Source organism: Loxodonta africana, chromosome 10, assembly GCF_030014295.1.
Source record: "Loxodonta africana isolate mLoxAfr1 chromosome 10, mLoxAfr1.hap2, whole genome shotgun sequence".
Classification (NCBI taxonomy): Eukaryota; Metazoa; Chordata; class Mammalia; order Proboscidea; family Elephantidae; genus Loxodonta; species Loxodonta africana.
This window is the reverse complement of record NC_087351.1, coordinates 30,999,331-31,024,489: the sequence shown is the minus strand read 5'-3', so window position 1 is coordinate 31,024,489 and position 25,159 is coordinate 30,999,331. Positions and strand designations below refer to the sequence as shown.

General features: G+C 40.7%; 1 protein-coding gene across 1 annotated transcript in view; it reads right to left on the bottom strand.

Moving 5' to 3' along the window:
- Nucleotides 1-25,159, bottom strand: part of RPGRIP1 (RPGR interacting protein 1) — a 53,813-nt gene that overhangs the window by 23,712 nt on the left and 4,942 nt on the right. Inside the window, 15 exon segments of the mRNA XM_064292273.1 lie at nucleotides 923-1,265; nucleotides 1,704-2,446; nucleotides 4,489-4,639; nucleotides 5,100-5,243; nucleotides 5,720-5,880; nucleotides 7,078-7,223; nucleotides 9,042-9,115; nucleotides 9,609-9,755; nucleotides 11,105-11,128; nucleotides 13,836-13,941; nucleotides 15,704-15,846; nucleotides 15,848-15,921; nucleotides 16,353-16,451; nucleotides 17,838-18,097; nucleotides 20,511-20,652. Coding sequence (XP_064148343.1) covers nucleotides 923-1,265; nucleotides 1,704-2,446; nucleotides 4,489-4,639; nucleotides 5,100-5,243; nucleotides 5,720-5,880; nucleotides 7,078-7,223; nucleotides 9,042-9,115; nucleotides 9,609-9,755; nucleotides 11,105-11,128; nucleotides 13,836-13,941; nucleotides 15,704-15,846; nucleotides 15,848-15,921; nucleotides 16,353-16,451; nucleotides 17,838-18,097; nucleotides 20,511-20,652 — 2,757 coding nt within the window.

Sequence of the window (25,159 nt, the reverse complement as noted above, 5' to 3'; positions counted from 1 at the left end):
CCACCAATAAATAAGACTGCATTACTATTACTATTACAAAATGCTTACTATGCCTTAGTCATACCAAGAAAACCATCATCTACACTCAAGTAGTTCTTATTTCTAAAATATCAAAATCCAAGAAAACTTAAGCAAATGTCAACTTGCCAAATGTCAGACTTCCAAATTGTAACAGATGGTTCACCCTGCCTCTCCTCTTTTGCAAAGAAGTTGTGGGCAGAAGCGTCATCCCTTTTTTTAGCAGTTATGGTATTGGGAGGAGGGAGGCCTCACGCAATTCTTAAATATCCAGAAGCTTGTTAAATATGGTTGGTACCGGCCGTACCCATACACACTTCCTGGGAAGAGCATGGGCACTCCTGCCTCACCCTCCTGGGGCTGCAGCCAGGGGGCCGACCCCTCCTAAGTGCACCTGGAAAGTTTAGGTGTGAAACTAGGGCAGGCAGTATTAAAACATTCCAAGAAATTTGCCTTTGTCATGAGCTGACATGGAAGTTTCTCTAACTTGTATCTGAAGTTTAAAAGAATCCAGAGAACACAATAAGGGGGAGTGTTAAAGTCACAGCTTATGCTCAGATATTTAGTCATGTACTAAAAAGCAATAGGCCTTAAGTAAAGACAAATACAGAAAAGAATTAGAGAGTTTTAAGAAGTTTGTTCAGAGACAGAGGGTGTGAAATTCAGGTTGGTGGTTCTACTAATTTAAGAATCTTGTTTTTGTTACTGAAAAGAAGCAGAAGCCACTGTTACCATATGAGCAGCAAGGCTCTAAGTTTTCTGCTCAGTTGCTCTTGATAATATTCTAAAATCATTTCAGCAGGATTTAAGATAGACTGTTCCAAGCAAGTATCAGAGAAAGGTAGACTTAGGACAGGGAAACAACACTGGGCAGACAGCACAGGGATATATCTTGAATTCCCACCTTTAATAGATTTGTTTTGTGCAAGAGGCAGCAAGGGCACTTGGGCTTGGCCAAGGTATGAGCCCGGCTCTGAGTCTTCATCATCAAACACATACACAAGTAGGGCTTCCCGCCTCAGATACTGATTCAGGTCAGAGGTCACAAGCACTGGGAATCGAGCCTGGTCTTTAAAGTAGGGATGGTTACTGGCTGGAATGATGGCAGTGTCATGGTCAGCAAAGGTGAAGAAGCGGTACATGGCATACGGACTGGGTTGGGTGCCCAGCCGTTGACTTCGGAGGCCATAGCACCTGATGATCTCCACCCACAGCTCATTCTGATGCTTCCAAGCCTTTGATCTGGACTGGAAAGACGTTGGTCTTGGGTTGAGGGAAAGGGGTAGCCTGAGGGAGTTGTTGTAGGTGGAGCTCAGCACTCTTGGTGAAGAAGAGCTACAACCTAGAGGAGTGCTGTATGCTGACTAGGGTCACAGAGAAACTTAATGACCCTCACCTGCCTGGAAGCTGGCTCTGGCAGATAGCTACCTGAGAGAGATGCTAGTGCTCATGCCTTAGTCTTAGAGAATGGAACAGAGAAGCTTTCTTTCTTTTCCACAGCAAGGAGAGGTAGCTAGCTCCAAGGACATAATTTCATTTCAAACTTAAGAAAGGATCTGGACTAGTTGTGGCACGACAGTTATTCTCTTTCAACAAATACTTATTGAGAGTGGAAGACTGAGCTGTTCTGATGAGCTGCATGGTTGACACTCTTTTGAGATGCATAGGTACAACCTTTTTCTCACCTCATCCTCCTGGCCCTCCCAGGCTCCAAGCACATTAGCTGACAGATAAGTCTGGGCTTTCTTTTGCTTACTGCATGCCTGTAGGCTCGATCTTATGGGGAAGCGAAGCCTCATCCAGTACTCTAGCACTCCAAAGTCCTCTCCACCAGCTCCTGGGTAGCAGAAAGTATTAAAGGCATGGAGGATATAGATGGCATGGCAAGGATCAAGAATAAAGGCAGAGGCTGAACTACAGACTTTAGGAAATTCTGCTTTAGTCCTGGAAGCTGCTGAAGGCAAACACCACTTACCAGTAAGAGTGGTAGAGCCACGGACCCTCTCCACAGTGTCCAGCACCCTGTCAAAGCAAATCCATCCAGCTGCAAGGGTGTGGTACTCACTGGCCATAGCCTGGTGAAGGTCAAGCCGGGCTGAAGCCCCTTGAAGGTAGTGCAAGAAAAGGGAGTCTGTCTCCACCACGTACTGAGAGGTGAAATCATAGAGGGGCTGTGGCCCCACAGCTAATGGGGTACAGTGAGTTTCAAAATCATAGAAGGAATAGGTGCAAAAAGTGGTAGGTTGGGTATCACCAGCCTGAGCCAGGGCAGCAGATGTCAGGAAGGCCTGGTGAAGGTGCAGTTCAAAAAGATTTTCACTTTGATGCAGCAGAGAAATGTCCACTTTATCCTCATTGCTATTGGCTGGTAGTGTTTCCAGACATAATGACAACTGTCGGGTGCCATAAGCCACATCCTTGAGCTGTTCTAGAGGGGAAAGAAAACTGCCTATCCATGAAAGGGTAGAGTGCTCTTCCCTAGTGTAATGGAGGGTAGATAGAAAGAAGCTAAAAAACATGGTGAAATCCTAAATTGTGATTATTTGAAGAAACCATGTGATTCAAAAGGAAAAGCAACAGAATAACAACAGGGAGATTTGAATTCTGATAACTCAATAATCCGATGTTTGCTTTAGAGAGAAGGTACAAAATGAGTGATCAGAAAGTAAATGCTAAGCTCAGGGAAACACCAGAAGCACAATTTCACCGCATAGATGACATTGTTTGGCTTTACAGCAAGATCCCATTAATTGGTAATTCCCTTAGAGAAGCACCAGAAAGAGAAAACATGAATATTTCCAATAAATAGAATAAGTCTGGGATATTGGCTATGGAGAGAATAGCAAGCTAGAGCTACGGTGTCTATTACATTGAGCCCCACCAAGAAATGCTTCCCCTTCTGCAGCCAGAGCAGAAGTCTTCCTTCTGTTAATACTTTCGTTTCATAGTAAGAAGCCAAAAAATCCACATTAAGTCAAAGAATCATGGAGTAAGAAGGAGGGGAGGAGACTTACTAGAAAGAGGTTGAAAATATTGGCAATGGGATGAAAAGATATATAGATCATCTACCAAGTCTGGGCATTACCTTCCATGTCCAACCAATCAGAAACGTTGACATATAGCCTGCTTAAAAATGTGCAGCATTAGAGTTGCCACAATGTTGATAATGAAGGTCCTATTCTTAGAGTCAAAACAGTAAAATAAAAATATTCTAGATACATGAGAACGTCTTCATATCCAAAATGATCAAATACAGAGATTAACTAATGGTTTCTTAATTGATAAGATTAATACAACTAAAGAAAACATATTTAAACTTTTGTATTACATGACACAGGGTTAATAACTTAGTACATAAAGAACTTCTACAAATCAATAAGATACTATTAAGAAATAGACAAAGGACAGGCACAGGTAATTCTCAAAAGAAATAACACAAATAACTAATAAATATATAAAAAACTCTTTAGCTTTACCAGTAACCAAAGAAATATAGGTTAAAACCAATGAAGCTTCAGAAGCAGATAAGGGCATGTATTCTGTACTGTCCCAGAAGAAAGACCCTGAATCTGAATGACATGAGAATTTCAATCCAAGGAGGTGCTTCCTTTGCTATATAGCCTTTTATCATATTCATCCTGGCACAGAGGAACCATGCTCTGGAATGATCCACCTGTCCTTACTCTAGTTCACTAAAAAACCTGCTTACTGATTCTGCTTTCCAGAGAGAATGCCCTGAATAGTGGTTTCAAGTAGTCTCATGACAGCACTGGAAAAGCCACTATTATAAAATAATAAACGAACATTTGGAATTAAATATTTGTCTCTGGTGAATTTGGTTAATGTTAGTCATGTCTCTCACTGCTGGTATAATAACATTGTGAAGTTTTTTGATGTACTAGGCTGAGACCAGACCCTGGTCAGCAATGACTGTACTAAAAAAAAATCATGACCTTACTAAGTATAGGAAACGCCACGGTATGAAATCTGCATAAACATCCAGCCACTCTCCCCTGTCACTGTCAACATCCTTAAACCGCAACAAGTTTTAGAAATTTTACAAAAGAATCACAGAAAAGGATGATGGAAGATGACTGATGAAGCTGTATTATCTACAAAAACTGCTTTATAGATCTGAGTTAAGGAAACAATCTCAACAGAGTATAGTTATATCACTCAAGGGCTGACAGTGAGGCTCATTCTCAAAACAGAATTAACTCACTGAAGCAATTGCTGATCCCTAGTGAAACTCTCCGTAGAAATCAGAGAAACACATTGACGTGACGGAAGAAGAGAAGTTGCTAAAACTGCGGGTTAAAACAACAAAGATGGTAGGACCGAGAAGAACGAGAGGAATAAGTCACATGCCAAGTTCTAAGCGGTAGTCCTTAAATGGGTACACAAAGAGAAATACATGTGTTAGCTGTGTGAAAGGTCCTAAGACGAGGATAACAATGTACTAAGACTTGCCAGATGTTGGAAGGCCGTGGCTTCTTAAAATACCTTCCAGCTGCTTGATACGATCTTTCTTGAGGTCTAGCAGTTGATTCAACCTCTCCAGTTTCTCTTGGTTATCTTTCTTTTCATTATCAGCTTTTGTTATCAACGCCTCCAGCTCCTCCTGAAACAAAATAATGTCTGAGATTTTCTATCTCAGGGACCCAGATCTAAAGAGCCCAGATGAAAAGTAGTACTTGCTGGGTAAAGGAGACTCTGCTATCACTTTAGCAGGGCAGATTCATCTACTAGAAAACCTTGGGTTCCTTACTGACCCCTCCAGGACCAGTTGTGCTATTAGTGCCATAGGGTACTATGGGACTGACAAAAAGTGACCCCAGAAGCTCCACACCTGTCATTTTCATTAGCTGGCCCCTTCATTGGCTTCTATTGCCAAGGTGCCATGGGTTTGGGGGAGTCCTCAAGTTCTTCAAAGAACAGCACCTTCTGTGTTTGTGTTTGTACAGGACAGCATATCACCTTGCACTAACCCTGGAAATGAACCCTTGCTTCGTTCTCAGTCTTATAAGTGGCTCCCATGTGCCCATTTATCCATCCCTTTCCTATACCATTTTTTCTTGTACCTTATAACACTCGCTGATTTTGCGCTGCAGAAGAAGCATGTCTCTAGTCTTGTCTAGCTCCAATGTGGTCTCTGCATGCGATGCTTGCAATTCACTTAACATCTGGGACAGCTTCTGTTCTTCTTGGTTTCTTGATTCATAGGGCTATAGGGGGAAAAGCATTAGTAAAAGGGAGTATAAATATGATAGGTACAGTAATAACTGTTCCGCATAAAGAAGTTGTTAGTAGTAGATAAGATGCCAGCAGCAGAATTTACTCCAAAACATAAACGAGGACTTGTATTACTTCACAAGTGCTCTCTTCCCTAGTTCTTCGTGTTCAGTAGCAGCATTGAAGGAAGGGCATATAGGCTCTAATTGGCTGTTGGCTCTTCAGCAGATCTCATTTCAAGTCCTCATCTGAAAAAAGATTCTAAATTATATGAGCTGTAAAGGGTGGGAAAAAAGTATGGCGCTCATGAAGATATCTCTATTCTCAGCCTTCTCAGATCCCTCCAAATATTGTCCTCAATCCAGTCAAAATATTATTCAGTTATTTTTCTAATCCCTTCACCTTTTCCAGGAATATTTGCCAGAGTTCTCTCTATGGAGTGGCCTTGTTTGTTTAAAGAGGCTCTTACCTCTATCTGAGGAGCCTCTTGGAACAGAGCTGGGTGAGTGGCTGGTTCTGATCGCCCTCCAGGAGATTGGGAAATTGTGTTTTCCTTTTGGAGGCTCTCTACTTCCTGTTGATGCTTCAGAAGCAAGTTGGTGACTTCAAGCTTCAGATCCTGGTTTTGGGCTGGGGAAAAAAATAATCCAGTAACCAGAGTTGAATCAAATGTGAATTAAATTTTCCCACTAATGCTTCCTTCATTTTATAAATTTGCCCTTAGAGAAGCAATTTTCTCTTATTTCTACAAAGGAGTTCTAGCCTATTGGTTCAATAAAATGAGTTGACTCTTGCACTACAAACTTAGAGTGGAGGGGAGAACAACAGAGCCACTTGGCTAACTGGGATAGTCCAACTCTTGACAGCACCATCCATACGAGCATTTTACCAACTCTGTTCCCATTCCATTCTGACTTCTAGGGTCCTGGTTCTTTATAGCACCTGTCTCCACACCTACTCTGACCTGGAGAGAGGGTGGTCATTTCAGTGTGTGTGTGTGTGTGTGCGTGTGTGTGTGTGCGCGTGCACGTGTGTGTGTGTTTCACAGAAAGAAGATAATCTGTTTTTAGTGTGTGGGAACCCATGTATTAGAGAAGGGGTTAGATTAGATTACTGCTAAGGTCCTTACAAGATTTCACTTGTACTTCATACATACCACAGGGTTCTTAGTGTGTACTTCTAAGATTTATCCTCTTATGTTTCCTGCCTCTGTTTTTCTTGGATGTCATTTTCCTTTTCCCTCACCCTCCTATTTGAATATACTAGAATATGATGTAATATAAATTTGATAAAACTAAATATCAAGATCCAGGCAGGCTAAAAGAATTCAGATGAAGGTCTTTTCTTAGACTATTTTAAAATCTCCAGAATAACTGTCTCCTGTGATTCCAGAGTTAAGTTGGGGAAGGGGGGATGGTAGTGGTAACCAAGAATAGTAATTAATTTGCATCTCATTTTCAGATATCCAGTGCTCAGAAAAGACAGCTCCCAGTCACCTCTACACTGATTGAGAATGATAAAAGGCAGAGGAATTAATTTTCAGTACTTTCAATAAATAATATAAACATTTAAAAACATAATAAATTAAAAATTGGCATTCCCTAAAATGGAAAGAAATTACACAGGGAAAAGCATACACATTAGGTAGGTGACACGTTTTCCTCACAGTACATATGATCTCATTTCCAGTGTTCTTATTCTAGTTACCTATGACCCATAGGGTTAAGAATAGGATCAAGTGTGGAGAGTAGGGAAATGGTGGCCCAAGTTCCCATCCTCCACAAAGAGAATGCCACATTTGAGAGAACTCTTCAAGGCCCAACCTACCTTTCTCTCTGTTCAACTGAAGTAAGATTTTTCTCTTCTCTTCCAGCTCAGCGTTCAGCTGATCCTGCAACTGAGAGACTTTATCCTGTAGCTGTTCTCCTATGAGCTCACTGCCCCAGTGAGGGAGAGCACTGCTGTCCAACATGCTGAAAATGGGAAGTGAACAAGGAGGCAGGGGAGAGCTGTCAGATGGACACGCGAAGGTATGTGATACGATGTCTTTATTATACAGTTTCAGCATCTCCTGGGCCTAGTTCATCACTCATTCCCCTACATGTTTTTTTTCTGCCCCTGCTTTATCTGTAACTGTCATTTACCAACTGCCTTGGAACTTTTGGGTCCTATTGACAGGTTGCTCAATATTCTGTTTAGGTCTCAAGTATTCCACTGAACAAATATCCCAAGTCATATCTATTTCCAAAGGAACGTGTCCTGCATGATAGCTTTCTTTAGGCAGGGAACTGTGTACCAAGACATTCTCAGGTCTGCAAGATCGGAAATAATGGACAAAATATTCCTCTTTGCTTTATTCCTCTGTTTGCCTTCACCAATGGCTACTTTAGAGAATACTTGCCTTTGAACTAGATTAAATTAGACCAGAGGGCAGGACTAGACTTTTCAATAACTGTACCCTGCACCTCAAGGTCCCTAGGTGATGCAAACAGTTTGCATTCCACTTTGGTCCCAACCCACCCAGAAGTATCATGGAACAAAAGGCCTGGCTTTCTGCTTCTATTAAGATTACAACCAAAAAAAAAAAAAAAAACCCATGGAGCAGTTCTACTCTGTAACACATGGGGTCACCAGGAGTCAGAATCAACCTGATGGCAAATAACAACAACAGCAACTCTGCACCCCACAGAATTTAGCTGACAGGGCACACTCATTTTGAGTATAAAACATACACAGCTAATTCTTGATTATTTACACAAATGAAGAGGTATTGATTTATTTCTGTTTCTGTCTTTTTCTTATTTATCATTTTAATAAATGTGGTTTGAGAACAACTTGCTTAGACTAGTATTAAGATTGCTTGACACTTCCTGACTATACATCACATGATGACCCCAGAAGACGATGTTCTGAGTGATATAGGGAACAGGACAATAGTAATGTTTGTCGCAGGGGGTTCTCCAAGTAGATATACCCCCACATCACTTTGTTTCACTGAGTTGAAGAGCATCATTTGTTCCCATGATACTCTCACATAACTTCCCCCATCTGCCCCCTAAAACTGACATTAACTGTATCAGAAGGCACTTTTAATTTTTAAACCTTTCAGATGTTTTTAATTACAAAAGACATACATGAATATATGCTCCTTGTAAAAAATTGAAATAATATAGAGGTATATAAAATAAAAGTGAAGATGCCCTTCTGCCATCCCCCAAACCCTTCATATCTCCAGAATTAACCTCAGGAACAATTCGTGGGTCCACATATAACAATATAAATTAGATCAGCATTAACATATTCTTCTGCAACTTGCTTTTTTTCTTTAATAATAAATATATCTTAGACATGTAGATGTATTTCATTTTTAACAGCTGCATAGAATTTCATTGTAGGGATGCAACATGATTTAATCAAACCCCTATCAATGGGAATTTGGGTGGTTTCCTTTTTTTTTTTTTTAACAAACAATGGGTTGTTAACGTTCTTATACAGATATCTTTGCATATACATAGGAGGATTTCTTTAGTATTGATTTAAAAAATGGACTTGCTAGTTTTTTTTAGTACAAAAGACATGCATACTTAACATTCTGGGAGATATTGTCAAATTGTAAAAAGACTATACCAACTTATATTATCACTAATAATATTGAATACTGTTTTCCCCATACCCTTATCAATACTAAATATTATTTTTTAAAAATCAAAAGGCATTTTTCTATGTCTTTTTTTTTTAATTTTTTGTCTTCTGTAGCAAATAATGCCCTAAGAATCAAACTTGATACTCACTTTTCTAAGAGTTTGTTATAACTGTCATTCAGCAATTTTCGTTCTTTTTCCAGATCTTCGACTCTCTCCTGAAACTAAGAACGACGGTAGAGTGCCTGAGATAACTTTAAAATCAATTGCCCTGCACAGGTTCTTCCCTTTCCTGCAGCAATGAGGGGGTAGGGCAGGAGCTTTTTATGTTCATCTCCCATGTCTGTGCTGGGGAGAGTGAGGAACCATTCAACTACAGAGAACTGAACCAACTGAATGTTGGGTGGAAACTTTTGGTGGAATTAATGAAGATGCTCTGATGCAAGTTTTCACGGTGCCTGGATTTCTACTGTTAGGGAAGAAATGGTACATTTTGAAAGAGCAAAGGCTTTGGAAGGTAGACCTAACTATGAAACCCAGCTTTCCCTCTAATGGTGTCATCTGGACAAGATTATTTAACCACTTGGAGCCTCATTTTTCTCAGTTGTAAAAACGAAATACCTATATTGCACTCTTGCCAAGATATACATCTTAACATCTCTCAGCTGGAATTTTAATTTATAACTGATGGAATCGTTTAATTATTATGGTAATTACCTCCTTCAGAGTCACCTGCAGGATGGCTACATCTTCCAGCTGGGTCTTCAAGCTCACAGCCTTTTTGCTCTCCTCCTTCAGCTCTGCCCTGAGCTCATTTACTTGACCAAGGAGGGCATCATGGGCTACACTCAGGATTCCCTGATTCTAAGACAAATGGAAGGACATTCTAGAAATGGTTATATCACTCAGCAAAGGGTGGTCTCAAGATACCAGTAACCCTAGGATTCTTTAGATGTCACAACCAACAACTTTGGTTAATATTCCATTGTCTTTGCACTGTAAATTGACTTTGCTTTTCATGCTAGCATTTCTCTGGAAGTATAGTTTCCCTAGTTAGTGGTGATTTTCCACCCTGGGCAATTATAATTCACTATTGGAGCCCGATTTTTCCAAGGTTCAAATTAAGCCCTAGTTCTATTTTTTTTTTTTTTCTAAGTTAGATGCCACCTTTAAAAGCTGTCTTAACTTTCTAAGCTATTGGTGCTTTTTATGATGATATATTCCTCCCTTTGCACCTGGGAAAATGATGTGTGATCAGATGATTCTAGAAGTTAAGTGACTGTATTTCTGGTGGACTGCATTGTCTCTCTGGTGGGCTGTATTATTTCTCTAGTGAGGAACAGCTGTGGCTGGCTATTCTAGGAACTTGGATTTGTTGTTGCTTTGCTGTTGATAGTTGCCATCGAGTCAGCTCCAACTCATGGCAACCTTAGACATAACAGAACAAGATGTTGCCTGGTCCTGCACCATCTTCATGATGTTTGAGTCCATTGTTGCAGCTGTTGTGTCAACCTATCACATTGAGGGTTTCTTTCATCTTCACTGGCCATCTGTTACCATCACACATTTGTCAGTTGGTTGTACTGTGGTGGCTTGTGAGTTACTGTGATGCTGGAAGCTATGCCACCCATATTTCAAACACCAGCAGGTTCACCCATAGTGGACAGGTTTTAGTGGAGGTTCCAGACTAAAATAGACTAGGAAGAAAGGCCTGGCAATCTACATCTGAAATTATCCAATGAAAATCCTATAGATCACAACAAACCTCTGCCTTAGTGACCCTTAATCACGGACATTCTCTCAGCCCCACCTCTGCAACTGCAACCCAATTACAGGGCTGAATAGGGCCAAATATTTAATAACTCCAGAGAAGATCTGTTGCAACTTTGTTCTATCCCACCACTTCACACATGCTAGAAGAATACTCTTGGGAATTTTTAAGCAAATCTACAGTTCTCCAAGGCAATGGGCTGAAAAATACTATTCCAAATATTTCTCAACTCAGATCTCATATTCAATTTTTATGGAAATAGTACAATGAGTATCTCCTGATAATAACAGTATCATTTGTCTTAATAGAAAGCATATGACATAATAACTTTGATTTAGTTGGCTAAATTCTGGTGGTATGTCACTTGGAGATGACTATGAATATATTTGGGTTTGATTGCTCTAATTACTAACAAACAGAGATTCAAGGATTTGTTATGTACCTTCTGGAGCATGGTTTCATATGCCTGGAAAAGATAAATAAATATTATTCTGCTGATTTATCCATTTGATATTTATGCTTGAGTTTATTTATCTCTATAACATAAATGCTTAAATATGTATTTTAAAAACATTATAAATACTTTCCATAAATCAAGTTAATTTGTGTGTACTTGTTTTACTAATTACTACCAGTACCCTACCCTAGTTGGCCAGATAGTCTGCGAATGTAATACATTACATCATCCCTGTAAAAAATGATGAACAGTCCATTATTCACATTTGTATTGCACTTAATGGATTATATAAGAAAAAGTTTTGTCTCAAACGAAATGCTGTTACTCAGCATGTTTCAGAAAGGACTCTCTGCAGTTTTAGAAAGAGAAACAAATAATCATCCTAACGACAGCAGCTGCCATTTGTTGAGCAGTTACTGTGTGTTACATTATATGTTACTATGTGCTTCATTATGTTACCTTACCATCGTCATAATTGCTTCACATAAATTATCTTATTTAATCCTTATAGCAAATCTGAGAGGTAGGTATTATTATCTAAACTTAAGCAGCTCAGAGAGCTAAGTCACTTGCTGAGGATAGCTACCAAGAAGCAAAGGAAGACAGAGGTGCAATTAAGGTATGGCGGGTATGGCGTGTGCCCTGGGCACCACTTGAGGAGGGGGCAGTAATGAGCAGTTTCTACTGGCCATCACAGCTTCCATCGCCAGCTGTGAGAGATCATTCAGCAATTTAAAACTAATTGCCAAAGGTGCTATTTCCGTAGACAGGACCCTGGACGTAGAACATTAACTCAACCTGTATGACTCCAAAGCCTGTGCTATTGACCACCATATTTTACTGCTAAGGGAATGCAAATTCGCTTCAGTATATGTGTAAGAAAGCACAACTAGAGAGGTAAATTGCTAAAGAAACACAAAATGTGTATCCTACATTAAAAAAAAAAAAACTGTGGGTGATTATCCACCATCTTAGATTGTCTCTACTACTGTTTCCTGCCATTAACACTAAAAAAAAAAACAAAAAAAAACATTAACACAGATAAGTAAATTCCAATTTGAGTGGCTTTCTTACTTTCTTCCTGTAATGCAATTGAGACATAAATTTTTAACAAAAAATCTAATTCCACAAAAATAGCCATTTACTAATACAACTTTAAATTACGTTCCTTCCCATATTTCCATGTTTTTTCAGTGTTACCAAAATTAACCAAATTAAAAGAATATAAGCATATGCACAGTTCTCTACAAGACACAGGCTTGGAGACTGGCCTTGTAAAGATGCCTTTAACCCTTATCAGAACAGATACATTGGGGGCAGTGCTAAATGTAGCCAGATCCAGTATCAGTGAATGGCGCCACCATCATCTAATCACCCAAGCTAGGAACCCAGGAGTCATTTTTCATTTCTCATTTTCCCTCACTCACTCCCCTGGGGTGACCAAGTTTGTGTTTCTACTTCCTGGATATCTCTCAATATGGTCCCTTTCTCACCAGGTCCCTGTCACAGCCTTAGTTGGGGCCCTGGTGTTCTCTCCCTCGGGTCACTGCAGTAATCCTCTTCCTGATGTCTCTGCTTCCAGTCTTGACTCAGCCAACCTATCATTTATTCTCCTGCCAGAATGACCTTTCCTTGTGGTTTTGTAATATTTTGAAATTTGAAAATTTCAGAAAAATACAAATAATACGGTCATCTCTAACCTACTGGGAGTTCCTGGGTGGTATAAACAGTTAACAAGCTTGGCTGCTAACCAAAAGGTTGGAGGTTCCAGTCCACCCAAGGTGCCTTCAGGGAAAGTTCTGGTGGTCTGCTTATGAACTATCAGCTACTGAACACCCTGCGGAGCACAGTTCCATTCTGACACCCATGGGGTCACCACGAATCCGAACCACTGGATGGCAACTGGTACTTGTATTTATTTACAAGCTGTCCTCTTACTTTTGTAAGTTCCTTGAAGGCAGAAGCCATTTTAGGTATCTTTGTAATCTTTCAATCCCAGTGTTTTGCACAGTTCCTGACACTCAATATTTATTCAGGGGAAAAAGGAAAAAGAAGAAGAAAAATGGTGCTAACTTATAGCATAGACATTTGATGCTCTATCTCACTATCCTGATGCGGGTTTCTACTGTGTTGGTAACAACGAAAGAACAAGAGCCTGGGTACCAGATAAACCCGGACTCAAATCCTGCTCTGCCCTTGACTATTTTTATGGCTTGAGAAAATTACTTAACTTCTTTGAGGCTCAGTTCCCACATCCGTTACATGTATTTACCTTGAGGTTTGTTGTCAGGCTTAAATGAGATCAGGAATGTAAAAAATCTAGGACAGAGTCCAGCAAAAGAAAGTGCTCAGTAAATGCTAATTTCCTTCCCTTCCCCTGTTTTGCTCTTGGCTTCTCAATTTCATTATATTCTAATTGTGGTCCTTGGCTGGGACCTTAATCCTGACGAGCATTAACTCCACTTAATTCCACTTTGTGGGCAGGGCTTGAGCCTTCTTCCTAACAGAGAAATCACAGGAAATAATAGGAAAGAACAGGCTCTGAATTGCAAGGCTTGGATTTGAATATTACCTAAAAGTTGTGTGACCTTGGACAAGTAATTTAGTATCTCTGGATTATGGTTTCCCATATGTAAAATGGAACAAGAAACACTAATCTCTTAACTAGCTGGGGTTCTTTCCCCCCTCCAAGAAAGCACAGCTGATGGCAACTCACCTCTTGAACTTCTGCGAGCTGTGTTTTTGTCGCTAACAATGAGGCATTCTTTTCATGTAAGAGCTTCTTAAGTCGAATCAGCTCTACATTCTCCCTAATGGAAGCTCTGTAGAAAGAAGTTGCTAAAATACTCTGTGAAAGTACAGAGGTAAGCCCTTTTCCCCTCCACTCTGCACCAATAAGGAGACGTCCCTCTTGCCTTCCCCTCTCCCCAACAACACACCAGAACTAGGAAGTGCGTGTACACTCTGGTAAACAATCTCCTCTCTCCCATTTCCTACCACACCAGCTGAGATTTGATAGATCATCAAACTGAGACTCTGTTCTGAGAAAACATAATAGCTATTTTTCAATTACAATGCTCACAGTTTCCCATAAACCTTGCTAAGTTTGGTTGGGTCTGAGCCTTGCTTCCTTAGAGAAACCTGGGAGGCATGGGTAGAGATGGAGGACACAAAGGAGGATTATAAGTTTTGAACATAGGAAATCATTTTTTCTTTATCATTTGAAAGGTATCAGGGATGATTTGGGCTCCTTGCACTCTATCTCAGTGATTCCCAGTCCTACCTGCTCATTAGAATCACCTGAAGATACCTTTAAAATTACATCACTTGGCCTGGGGATGGAAAAACACTTAAAAGGCAATAGATAAGCAGTAACTTTGGCGAAGGCTAAGACAGTACACAATGCTGGGGAGGCCAGCACAGCCTGTACAAGGCAAGACCATGGTGGCTCCATAGATACATCTGAACTCCCTGAGGGACTGGATTGCTGGGCTGAGGGTTGTGCGGACCATGGTCTTAGGGAACATCTGGCTCAACTGGCATAACGGGGCTTATAAAGAAAATGTTCTACATTCTACTTTGGTGAGTAGCATCTGGGGTCTTAAAAGCTTGTGAGCAGCCATCTAGGATACTCTGCTAGTCTCACCCCTTTGGGAGCAAGGAAGAACGAAGAAAACTCAAGACACAAGGGAAAGATCAGTCCAAAAGACTAATGGACCACATCTACCATGGCCTCCACCAGACTGAATCCAGTACAACGAGATGGTGCCCGGCTGCCACCACTGACTGCTCTGACTGACAGGGATCACAACAGAGGGTCCTGGACAGAGCTGGAGAAAAATGTAGAACAAAATTCTAACTCAGACAGAAAGGCCAGACTTGCTGGCCTGGCAGAGACTGGAGAAACCCTGAGAGTATGGCCCCCAGACACACTTTCAGCTCAGTAATGAGGCCACTCCTGAGGTTCATCGTTCAGCCAAAAATTGAACAGACCCCTGGAACAAAACAAAACTAAAGGGGTGCACCAGCCCTGGGGCAAGGAATGGAAGGCAGGAGGGAACAGGAAAGCTGGTAATAGGGGGCTCAGGGTTGAGAAGGGAGAGTGTTGACATGTTGTGGAGTTGTTAACCAATGTCATACAACAATGTGTGTACTAATTGTTTGATGAGAAGCTAGGTTGTTCTATAAACCTTCATCTAAAGTTCAATTAAAAAAAAAATTACATCACCTGGATTCCACCCCCAAATAATTAAAAGGGAATTGTTGTGGTGGGGTCCAGACATCTGTGGTTCTAAAATTTCTCCAGTGACTGACTGATGCACATTGAGGACTGAGAACCCCTATTTGGTGATGCAGATGAAATAGTTTACCTTGTGTGGAGTGAATCAGCATATCTTCTATTACATATAAGCATCCCCTTTAAATTAACCAATTTCTTAGCCCACTAGAGACTCCAGGTTTACTCCTCAGATCAAACTTAATCCCAAACATTCTCTTTTTCGCTGAGATAGAGAAAAGTGCAAATGAGAACCTCTCACTCCCTCAGTTCATTGTGGTTTGAGGCATGGGATGCCACACTCTTACCGAAGCTCCGTGGCCTTCTGAGCACACTCCAATGAGCTTCTCTGTTGAAAATCTTCATCTCTGGACCACATTTTCTCAGGAGACTTGGGTGGCTCTTCCACTTGCATGGTACTGCTGGTCATAATGTGTGCACTGCTAGGTATGCATGCATAGGCCAATGAGTTTAGTTGTAATCATGGCTTTGTTGAAAGAAATCGTACTGATAGAAACATTAAACATAAAAAGAGAAGTAGAAACTGCTGTGTTATGGGGATTTAGAATTGGGCTGTCACAGATATAAAAGGAAGTTAGAGGAGGAGTTAGTAATCTTGGTACGCGTGGGGGGTAATCTTATGAAATGTGGATTCCAAGTGTCAAACAGAAGTATAAATGAATTATGATCCAGAGGATAAAAATATAAAGAAAAATAGAATGAAATGCCTTCAAATAAGGTAAGGGGCTTTATTTTTCTTTCCTCTGAGGCCAGAGAGAAACTTGTTTTCCATTTTTAAGGGATGAAGTTGAATTTGATCAAGGACTGAACTTCATCTTCTCTGATGATGCTAGAAGGACTCTAAAGTGCCAACACTCACTTGTTTCCTAAATGACGTGTTTCCAATTAAAGTTGCAGGAGTAAAAGTGCACACAGGACAAATGAAAAGAACTCACGGTTTGCTGGGTTCACTGGATATTTCAGCTCCGGTTTTTTCATTTGTCACATGCTCCTTGAATGTAGGAGGGGCTGTGTAGCTCAGCCTCTCTCTTGGTCCTGAAATTTAGGCAGAAGATGGAGACTCTGGCAACAGAACCCTCCAGAACACTAAGTGCTAGCACTGGAACCCCAGATGCTGGAACTAGGGAGTCCTGAGGCCTAGGTAATACTTTTATGACAACTGATCCCGGAGGAGAGGTTCTCTGTCTTTAGTCTTGCATAGAACTGCAACTACAGGTTTAATAAATCTGAGGAATTACAGACTCAAATCAGTGAGTATAAATGGGAAGAAGCCAAGAAAGGTGCAAGCTTGTTCAGGGCAGGGACTGTGTCTAGCCCTAATGCATTTTTATCTCTAGTTCCTGGTACATAATAGGTGCTCAATAACTCTGACCTGTTAAACTGAACTGGAATTTAGGCTCATTTAATTTTTCTACTTTTAGCTGTTTTTGCAAAGGTTTGGTTGGCTGGAGTAAGGGACTTGAAAGTATAGGAGAATATTAACAAAACAAATGAGTATTTATTAGTAAATTAAATGTATTTACATTAAATGCTATGTGTAGATTTCCTTCATCCTCCCTCAATTTAGGTCCATGAGAATGAGGTGTCTTTACCCTGGATATTCAGCATAGGGTTTCAGAGCACCCAGAGAATGACAGACCTCAGACTCTTGTAACTCTTAGTGATTTACTACCTGGTTTTTCTAGGCCTGGACTTCGTGGATGGGTTTTGGGAATCTTTGAACCCATGAGATTGTATGCAAAGTTTTATACATTTGTATGTGCAGTTTTTCTTGGGAGAGGGGCCTTAGCTTTGACAAGGTTTCAAGGCAGTTCATGCCCGGCAAAGGTTAAGAACCCCACCTTTAGAGGCATTAATGTTCTAGAAATCCTGGCTATCCCAGATGTGCAGTGGGAGAACCCGACTTGAGATCACTCCCCTCAGGTCTGCCCAGAAAACCCTTGCCCTCGAGTCTTTTCCGACTCATAGTGACCCTACAGGACAGAGCAGAACTGCCCCATAGGATTTCCAAGGAGCAGCTGGTGGATTTGAATTGCTGACCTTCTGGTTAGCAGCCGAACTCTTAACCACTATGCCACCAGGGTTTCCCCTCACGTCTGAGCAGGAATAAATGTTATCTCTCTGTTTTTCTGACCCACTGCAAAGTCGACCAGCAAAGTCCCTGTTCTCTTTGTCCGGTTCTCCTCCCCTCAGAGGTGCTCCAGGGTGAATTGAGAATTTTGAAAATGATACCCCCCTCTGAAAAAAAGGGCTGTTGGGAGGTAAGATGGAGGAACTGGAAACAAAAGAACCATATGGGGAGCCGGAAAGGGGGAGGGGGTGTCGTGGCGGGGGCGGGGAGATAAAGCAGAGAGGAAAATGCCATCTGCAAATCAATCCTTCCCGGTGGTTAAGCCCTGAGGGCATGGCTCCGGGCCTCACCTCTCTTGGGTTGCTCTGGCACCAGCGCTCCAGCGGTGTGGAGCTGTCTGTGCGCCACGTGGGCGCGCCTGGGAGAAGACCTGCTGTTGCGCTGGACCTGCCGCTGCGGCCCGGGCGCCGCGGGGCGTTGGTGCATCGCCGGGCGCTGCCGCCACGCCCCGTTCCGCCGCCGCCTTGCCGGCTCTGGGAGCTGCGCCGCCGCCGCCGCCTGGGCCCGCAGGTCACCACCACCCACGGCGCTCAGCCTGAGCAAGGCAGTCCTCATCCAATGGGCAAAAATAAAGGAAATGGCACGTGGCTTCTCCTTCTGTGATAGTTATTATTTCTAGTTTATTTAGTGGCAGTTGTTCATGAGTTGACCTGCGATATGAATTGACCTACTGTGGCCCATGATTTACTCTTAAAAGATTAATGTTCTCATTCCAATACACTGTAACTCCTTGAGGGCAGCGACATTGGGGTGTTCTTCTTTGTCCCTTCTATTGCAGTGATCACAACTCATCTCAGTAAAAAAAGTATACATTTCTGTGTATACTTGTTTTTAAGTAATATACATTTACTTCGGTACTAATAAATTATGGATATTATGAAATAAATAAAAATACTCATTTTTGAAGGGGGAGATAAATACAAGTAGAAATTTCAATATTTACATCTCCCATCCCAGTAACTGTCTTGCACGCCCTTGTGTATGTACTCAATTTTAAATATTACTCCTCTGTCCACCTAACCACGTTGCCATCGAGTCCACTCCGACTCGCAGTGACTCTGTAGGACAGAGTGCAGCTGCCCTATAGTGGTCTCCAAGGAGCAGCTGGTGGATTCAAACTGCCGACCTTTTGGTTAGCAGCCTAAGCTCTTAACCATTGCGCCACCAGGGCTCCTACACCTCTATGGCACCTAGTATACTCAGAGCTTTGCCTGTAGTGGATGCTGAGTCACTCTTTGTTGTCTTGACCTAGACCAAAAAACCCACAACCATCAGTGGATTCCGACTCATAGCCACGCTTCAGGACAGAGTAGAACTACCCTATAGGGTTTCCAAGGCTGAAAATCTTTAGGGAAGCAGACTGCCACATCTTTCTCCCTTGGCGCAGCTGGTGGTGGTTTACCAACCGCTGACCTTACAGGTGGCAGCCCCAAGCTATAACCACTGCCCCACCGAGGCACCATACCATGACCTAAAGTCATGCTTTTTATCTTTACAATTAGTTTCCGAGGTCCTACTGCCTGCTGTTCTGACATTTATTGACTGTGTGACCTTGACCATATCACTTCAACCTTTCTGTGCTGCAATTTCCTCATTTATAAATGAAAATTATACTAATAATGTCTGCCTTTTTAGGGTTGTGCAGATTAAATACCTGAACATATGCAAAGTGCTTACAACAAAGATGGTGCATTGATGGGACACAGTGATTGACCCTGCGCCTCACCCCTCTTGGGTTTCTGGTGTGCAGCTCTTTGCCCCCATGTGGGCGCAAGGCTAAGCACCACTGGAGCAGGGGAATAGACTCTCCTTTAGCCATTTAACATCCAGAATTTCAAGTACTTATGGTTATCCACCAAGAAGCAGTTTTTTAGTCTCACGCACCCTTCTGACGTTACCAGATCCTTGAGTTCTCCACAATACAAAATAATCACCAACTCTGAAGTACCTTGGTCTCCAGTAGAAGCTTGCAATCTTATAAATTCTAAATGAACCACTCGGAAGGAACAACTAATAAACCCAACTTGTTCAACTACAAGTTTGTTTCAGGTGGCCACTGACACCAACATCTTCAAAATGTGTTTTAGAGCTCCCATTCTCCCCATCTGAGTTTCCTCTCTCCTGCCTCCCCTAGCACCACTTCCAGCTCTCCTCATTCCTCACTCTCTCCACACCCTTCCCCCTCCCTGAAGACTTTTGGTTCCCACTCCCAGAGATTCAGCTTCAGTAGGACTGTGGTGGAGTCAGGAATTATCATTCTAACAAACCCATCAGGTGATTCTGATGCAGGTGGCCTTCTGCAAGCCAATATCCTTAGGTCACTCAAAAAAAAACCCAGTGCCATCGAGTCGATTCTGACTCATAGTGACCATATGTCTAGTTTAGGTCACTAGACATAGTATATTTCTGTGTTAAGAGCCTTCAGCTTTGCTGTGACCTTGGGCAAATTACTTAACTTTCCTGTGCCTCCTTTTCATCTTAATAATACCTCCTTTATAGTGAGTTAACAGTTTTTATAATATTAAATTAGTTAATACATGTTAAGCACTTAAAACATGCTTGCACATAGAAAAAGATCAATATGAGTTTTGTTTTGTAAATAAAGGTCAAGGACACCTAACAACGACAACTCCTACTTGCCTCAACACCCTTTTGTCCATTCCTCCTCTGACTTCCCCTCTCTGTGACCAGGGCAGGAATCCAGTGAAAGAAGGGATTCAGCCTGATTGCCCAGTCTCCTGTGGGCTGAAATACCACTACCCAGGTTCTTGATGATGCTTTGTGATATATGTTTGACAGGAAAACAGAATAAAGCACTATTGCTTCAAAAACTGTTTTGGGAACCAAACATCCTTGAAATTTGATTACTTCTCTGGCATAGATATCTCAGCAAAATGTATTCCTTTTTATTTAGTGTGCTGTAGGCCTGGTATAGGCACAGATTTCAAGGACTTAAGAAGAACTTGAGGTACCTTTTGATCTCATCCTGTTGCTTCCAAGAAAAAGCCTTCACCATCATGTGCTCATCACGAAGTCGAAGGAAACTGTCCTCCAATTCCTCCCTGCTCATCTTGCTGAGGGATGGTTGAGTTTTTATATTCTTACCTATAGTCCCAGGACAGGGCAAAAGGGGATTATTTTTACATGTAACTTTTTAACCCATCAGGTCTCTTATCGTATCTTGTCCAAAGGGCATAGATCTATCTTGAGTAGAGTATCTAAGAGAAAATTCAGGAAGTATATGAAAATAGGTGCTAATGGAACTCTGGAGGCTCCTTTTCATATCATTGCAGCCTGATGTATGACTCAGCTTCCTGTCTAGAAACTACACTCTCTTGGTGAAACTTTACAATTGGACTTTTAGTCTATTTAATTTTTCTTTTTAACCTATTCTATTTTTAACCCTGACAAATTGTTTTGATTCTCCTGGAATCCAGATTTCTGGGTTCACGGAAGTGGGGTACCCACCCAGATCATCCGCCCTAAGGCATCCTTTTGAACCTTGTAAGAACTGGTTCCCTGGAGTCACTTTCAGGTTAAACAATAGTTAAGTAAGCAGTTTAGCAGAGAGTGTTTTGCCTTAGGTGTTGGATTCTTTTGGAAAATTATCTGTGTGGAGCCAGCCTCCAAAAGCGGGAACTCCAGGCTAGAGGCTGTGTTTTAGAATGCACGGCATGTCCTTGGTGATTCTGTTTCTGTAACCTGTGGACCCTGAAAGCCTCCTAGTGCTCTGATGTTCTCTTCCGAGAAATTAACTTCACAGTGACCTATATAACTCACTTTCACTGTCCCCTCTTCAGAGTTCCTTCCCGATACTTGGGTTGACGCTGCTCAATTAGAATCGTATCTACTCATAATAAATATAATCTGTTACACTAATTTTTAGGGTTTCTCTAAGCATTTGGAAACCCTGGTGGCATAGTGGTTAAGAGCTACAGCTGCTAACCGAAAGGTCGGCAGTTTGAATTTACCAGGTGCTCCTCGGAAACCCTATGGGGCAGTTCTACTCTGTCCTATAGGGTCTCTATGAGTCAGAATTGACCCAACGGCAATGGGGTTGGTTTGCTAAACATTTAGGTTTTTGACACTTCTTATTAGAGAATTTGGATTAACACAAGGATTTTACCAAAATTGTTTTCAAATCTCCTGTAAGGGCAAGCATAGAAACCTTTTTTGCTTACCAAGACTCATCTTATTATTGTTTTTTAATTACTGTAATAAAATATATATAAAACAGAAAGCTCCATTTTAATTTTTTCCTTTTAAAATATATTTTACTGTGGTAAAAAATATATATAACAAAGTTTGCCACTGTAACCATTTTTAAGTGTACATTTTAGTGACATTAACTACAATTACCATGTTGTTACCAACAGCAGTATGTCTAAAACTTTTACATCACCCCAAACAGAAACTCAGTACTCCGTAAGCAGTAACTCACGATTGCCCCCTATGCCGAGTCTCTAGTAACCACTAATAAACAACTTTTATCTCTATGTGTTTGCCTAATCTATTTGTTTCATATAAGTGGTATTAAAATAAAATCAATGTTAAGCCAATAATAAAAACTGATTGAAAGTTGTTTAATATACAATTTGCAAATTGGGGCAACATTTCAGACTAGAGAGTCAAAAATGTTCCAAAGAAGAAAGACTTTTCACAGATTCCTATACACTAGCTTATCGGTAGTAAAGTTCACAGAATACCTCGTGGACATGCAGGATTCCATACAACATTTTCTTAAAGAACAATTCAAATAATTATCAATTAGCCTTCAAACATAGCTTCTATTCTGACCTTTGGAACTACAGTTATCAAAACTGCCTGAATAATTCTTTAAAAGAACATAATGCTCAAGGCAAGCATTCTTCACTAAGTTAGACTATTACCTTACTTAAAGATGACTTTCAGGAGACCAGTTTGCTCAAGGTTTAAGATTCAAAGATTACCTCAGTGCAGTAGTTTTGGGTGGGTCATCTTAACCTCCATGGCTCCAGAAAGTCTATATTCCAGGAGAACCGAAAATTCCATCCATAGTGGGAAAATACAATATTTGTCCTTTTGCGTCTGATTTATTTCACTGAGAATAATGTTTTCAAGGTTCATCAATATCATAGTATATAAGCTTTTATTCTTCTTTATGGTTAAATAATATTCCATTGTATGTATGCTTGTGTGTATATATATATATTATATTTTGTTTATCCATTCATCTGTTGATAAACACTTTTGGCTATTATAATATGATTTCTACCTTTTGGTTATTGTGCATAATGCTGCAATGAACATTAGTATAAAAGTGTCTGAGTTATTGCTTTCAAGTTTTTGGATATATACCTAGGAGTGGAATTGCTGGGTCATGTGGTAATTCTATTTTTAACTTTTTGAGGAAATGCCAAACTGTTCTGCAAAGCAGCTGTACCATTTTACAACCAGCAAAGCATGAAGGTTCCGATTTCTCCACATCCTCACTTGTTAGTTTCCAGTTTTTTTTTTTTTAATAAGAGCCATCTTAACTGGACAGAACAACAAAACTAGTGGGTGTGAAGTGTAGCTCTTTGTGATTTTGATTTTCATTTCCCTAATGACTAGTGAGAAACACCTGGTAGTGCAATTGGTTAAGTGCTCGGCTGCTAACCAAAAGGCTGGCAGTTCCAACCCACGAGCCACTCCTCCAGAGGAAAGACCTGGCAATTTGCTCTAGTAAACACTACAGCCTAGGAAACCCTGTGAAGCAGCTCTACTCTACCCTACAAGATCATTATGAGCTAGAACCAACTCGATAGCATACAACAACAATGACTAACGATGCTGAGAATCTTTTCATGTGCCCATTGACCATTTGTGTATCTCTTTTGGACAACTATCCATTCAAATCCATTGCTCATTTTTAAATTCGGTTGTGTGTCTTTTTGTTGTTGAGTTGTCAGAGTTCTTTATATATTTTGGGTATTGAATCCTTATCAAGTATAGGGTTTCTGTTTAAATTTTTTCCTAAGTAAATGATTTTCTTAGGTGCTATTTTAAATGGAATTGTCAGTCTACCTAAAGATTTCCATCTTGCTGATCTTTTTAAAGAACCCATTTTGGTTTTGTTGATTTCCTCTATCATTCTTCTACTCTCTATTTCATTTATTTCTGCTCTAATTTTTATTATTTCCATCCTTATGCTTGTTTTGGGGTTAGATTATCCTTTTCTAGTTTCTTAAGGTGGAAAGTTAGGTTATTGATTTGACATCTTTTTTATTAATAATTTATTTTATTATTTTTTATTGTTGAAAATATACACAGCAGGCCAAAAAACCTGTTGCTGTTGAGTTGATTCCAATTCATAGCAACCCTACAGGACAAAGTAGAACTGCCCCATAGAGTTTCTAAGGAGCAACTGGTGGATTCAAACTGCCAATCTTTTGGTTAGCAGCTGAGCTCTTAACCACTGTACCACTAGGGCTCCATACACAGCAGAACATACACCATTTCAAAAATTTCTGCATGTACTATTCAGTGACATTGATTACACTCAAATAGTACAACCATTCTCTCCCTCCTTTTCCAAATCGTTCCTCCCTGTTGACATAAATTCATTGCCCCCTAAGCCTCCTATCTAACATTTCAAGTTGGTGGGTATTGTCAGTTTGATCCCGTTTAGATAGTTCTTTAAAAGATCATAATGCTCAGGGCAGACATTCTTTATTAATTAAGCTAAACTACTGAATTATGGTGTTGGGGAAGAATGTTGACTATACCAAGGACTGCTAGAAGAACAAACAAATCTGCCTTGGAAGAAGTAAAGCCAGAATGCTCCTTCGAAGTGAGGTTGGCAGGAGTTTGTCTCATGTACTTTGGACATGTTATCTGGAGGGATCTAGCAGTCCCTAGAGAAGGACATCATTCTTGGTAAAATAGAGGGTCAGCAAAATAGAGGAAGACCCTCAATGAGATGGACTGATACTTAGCTGCAACAATGGGCTCAAACATAGCAACAATTGTGAGGATGGTGCAGGACTGGGCAGTGTTTCATTCTGTTGTTCACAGGGTCACTGTGAGTTAGAACTGACTCAACAGCACCTAATAATAATGGCTTGGTTTAAAGAAGCCTTCAGGGTATATCTCTGGTTTAAGATTATTTCAGAGCAATAGTTTCAGTGGTTCATATAGCCTCAATGGTTCCTGAAAGTCTGGATTTCATAAGAATTTGAAAATCTGTTCAAATACCCCTTTTGATCAAAGATTCTATAGAAGAATCTTTGATCAAAACATTTAGTAATGGTAGCCAGGCACCATCTAGTTTTCTGGTCTCATCAGCAAAGGAGGTAGTTGTTCATGGAGGCAACTAGCCATACATTCCTTTTCCTCCTCCTTATCTTGACTCTCCTTCTTCCTCTGTTGCTCCAATAGAATAGAGACCAGTTATTGTGCCTTGGATAGCCTCTTGCAAGCTTTTAAGACCCCAGATACTATGCAATGAACCAGGAGGAGACCAGAAACACTAAACACAATATTAGACCAGTTAACTGAGATTCCCCATGAAATCTTTTTCTTTTTGAATAATAATTTACAGCTATAATATTCCTTGTGATCTGTGCTTTAGCTGCATTCCATAATATTTGGC